The 2,886-nt window shown below is 46.4% G+C and overlaps 1 protein-coding gene across 1 annotated transcript; it reads right to left on the bottom strand.

Annotated features, from left to right (window-relative positions):
* Positions 1 to 479: 479 nt before the first annotated feature.
* TMEM229A (transmembrane protein 229A) lies at positions 480 to 2,041 on the bottom strand. Its single transcript, XM_075205289.1, has one exon. The coding sequence runs from the start codon at positions 1,871 to 1,873 to the stop codon at positions 935 to 937; it is 939 nt and encodes a 312-aa protein (XP_075061390.1). The 5' UTR covers positions 1,874 to 2,041; the 3' UTR covers positions 480 to 934.
* Between the last annotated feature and the right edge of the window lie 845 nt (positions 2,042 to 2,886).

Raw genomic sequence — 2,886 nt, 5'->3', positions numbered from 1 at the left:
GAAGTCCAGGAAAGCCGGAAAGGCTTTTTTTGATCCCTAGCCAAGTCAAATCACTAGCAGCATGTCAGGGCATTTACCAGTGCTGGTGCAACATGCTAAGCCCAGTAAGTGCAGCAGGAGGGTGCCATGCTTATTGGTGCCCGCCAGGCCTGAGAAAATATATTGAAGTTGGCGCAGCAAGGTACATCGCCGTGGGAGAACTGCGCATGCGCACATTGCTGGCAGAGGGGTGCTGTAAATGCCTGTGTGGCTCTGTGCATAGCACTTTCTCCATTCAAAAGCAGCATTAGGCTGCAGATGAAGAAGAAAATCCGGTCTTCATTAAGGCTGCCAGTGCAGATTTGCAGTGATACATAATGGTAGTTACCACAGCCCAATCATAAATAAACCCTTAAACTGGGTAGTTCAATGTTTTAATGCAACACTTTTGTAACAAGCGTCATAAAACCCTAGTTTAATGCACAAGGATTAAAACAAACTTTAGAATTGGTCCACTTTTAATTTATAAGGAAAATATTTACATATGTGTTATAAAGTATTTTGATTATTTATAATGTAGGAAAATATGAATTGGTAGATCACAAAGCTACAAAGTGAATTGTAACAGTCCTATAGAATGTACCATGTATTGGTGCACTGTTCATAGACTAAGTATAAAAAATGCTTGCTCCGTTGCATACTGCACAGTTCAAAAGATCAGATGGTCTTATTTAAGTAACCTTGGCAGCAAACAATCGTGACATTTGCTACATATTCTTCCTTTTAGTCTCACAATAAATGACATGAAACTTTCTACCAGTAGCTGTGTAAACAGCAACTTCATGTGTCCACTATCTAGTCATTCTCGCCCTGATACCCTCATCACAATATGAGAGCAGGCGCCTGGCTGCAGTGCGGACCACACACATGCCACTAATCCATTGCACACTAGTCCCTATACATAGCGTATCCGCAACAGCACCTTGGACAGCAGGTCCTGATAGAAGCTAAGAAATATCCAGCCTGGTAAGTACATGAGGGTCACCAGCCCCATAAAATTCAGCGGATAGTGAGAATAATCCCACGAACAAGCATTGCATGTGCGAAGCCCTAACCCCCATGAAAACTCCCATGTATACACGAATATAATGTAGACAGGCAACCGCTTCCAGACAGCCCATCCTTTGCTGCAGCATAAGTAGAAATAGAGCTTCTCCACCACCAGGCTGCAGCTCCCGTACATGAAGAAGGACCACAGGGACGTGTGTCCGCTCACTGGGCTGCCCGGCTTCTCCAGGACGTTGAAGGCAGCCGTGAAGAAGACTTCGTCTAGGAAGCCGTGCATGCCAAAGAAAATGAAGCGCAGGAGAAGCGGTAGCCTGTGTCCAGCATTAGTGCAGAGGGATCCCTGTCCCTCCCAGCTCTGATACTGCAGCCTCAGGAAGCTCCGGAGGAACACCTGCGAGTAGTACACCGCTAACCCATACTGCAGCCCAAGCTCTGCCGCATTCAGTGCCCGCTCCTGGGGGCAGCACTGCAGAAGCGTCTTCCGAAGCAGGATCTGCAGGCCCACGAACACGGAGGGGTAGAAGACAAATTGGAAAGCCAGGTCATTGTCTGGGAAGCTCTTTCTCTGCAAGTAGATCTTCTCCAGGACCAGGTGGGCGACTGCGTGCAGCAGACACCGGTATGGGGAGGAGAAGCCGACCAGGCTGTAGTCTTGGCTGTGATGGAAGCGCCGGACGCAGGTGCTCAGCACATCTAGGGTCAGGCCGTGCATGCCATAGAAATACAGTCTCATCCAGACGGGCAGGGGCTGCGAGATGCCCACTGGCGGAGCTTTGACCCGAGCTCTGACCACCTGCCGCCTCCCGGCACCTTGGTTTCTACCCATATTGCTGGCTGCAGGTTGCTAGAACATACTAATATTCTGTATTCTAGTGCAAGAAGGGACCAAGCGGCTGGCACCGCATTCAGCGCCCCTCCTTTTGTGCACCGTGCACTGTACTTGTAATAAGAAGCCTACACCCCCACCTCAGTCACCTCAAGCCCTTTCTGTCCTTTCATACACGGAGGTTTTCTTTAGAACTTGCTGCTGTTTTGTTCTCCATTGTGCATTCATTGTATTTACACAGAATATGGGTTGTCTTCATTTTAGCTAGTATCACATTACATGACCTACAGTAGTATCAGCATATCGTTATTTTTTTTCCTTGAGGAAATTTTATCTTGTGACACAGAGCTACAGAGAGGAACAATAAGTGTACCTGGCAATTAGAGGAAATATGTGACAGGGGCCTATTTAATAATTTCCGACTTTTTGCCCCTCGAGGCAATTTACTAATAAAGTCATGTCAGGGCAGGGCATCCATAACAGGTTGTCCCAGCGATGACTTCTTTCTACTGCAGTTCTGACCTGGGGGTAAATGTATCAAGCTGAGAGTTTTCCGGCGGGTTTGACAAACCTATCAGAATCTAGCTATTATTTATTTAGTACATTCTACAAAATGACAGCTAGAATCTGATTGGTTGCTATAGGCAACATCTCCACTTTTCAAACCCGCTGGAAAACTCTCAGCTTGATACATTTACCCCCTGGAGTCTTTATTGAGGTCACGCTTGCGCAGTTGCCATTTGCGGGAAAACAGCGCAGAGGAAAGCAGCAACGCTGACGGAGATCCGAAGATCCCACTCCTGCGATGCTCTTCCAATAAAATTGAAAAGCCATTAGGGTCAAGCTCAGAAAAGTTAAGATTTTCGGAGCTTGATAAAATTGCCCAGAACGCGGTTCCTGTTAAGTATTATGGGGATTGTGGTTTAATGCTTTAAGTTTTATAATGCAGGAAATATCTCCTGCGTAAGGCTTTTATTAAATGAACACTTTACTTAAAAATGGTTAAATCATGC

Source organism: Mixophyes fleayi, chromosome 4 (assembly GCF_038048845.1).
Source record: "Mixophyes fleayi isolate aMixFle1 chromosome 4, aMixFle1.hap1, whole genome shotgun sequence".
Lineage (NCBI taxonomy): Eukaryota > Metazoa > Chordata > Amphibia > Anura > Limnodynastidae > Mixophyes > Mixophyes fleayi.
The sequence above is the reverse complement of the archived record's forward strand: the minus strand, read 5'-3'. Positions and strand labels throughout refer to the sequence as shown.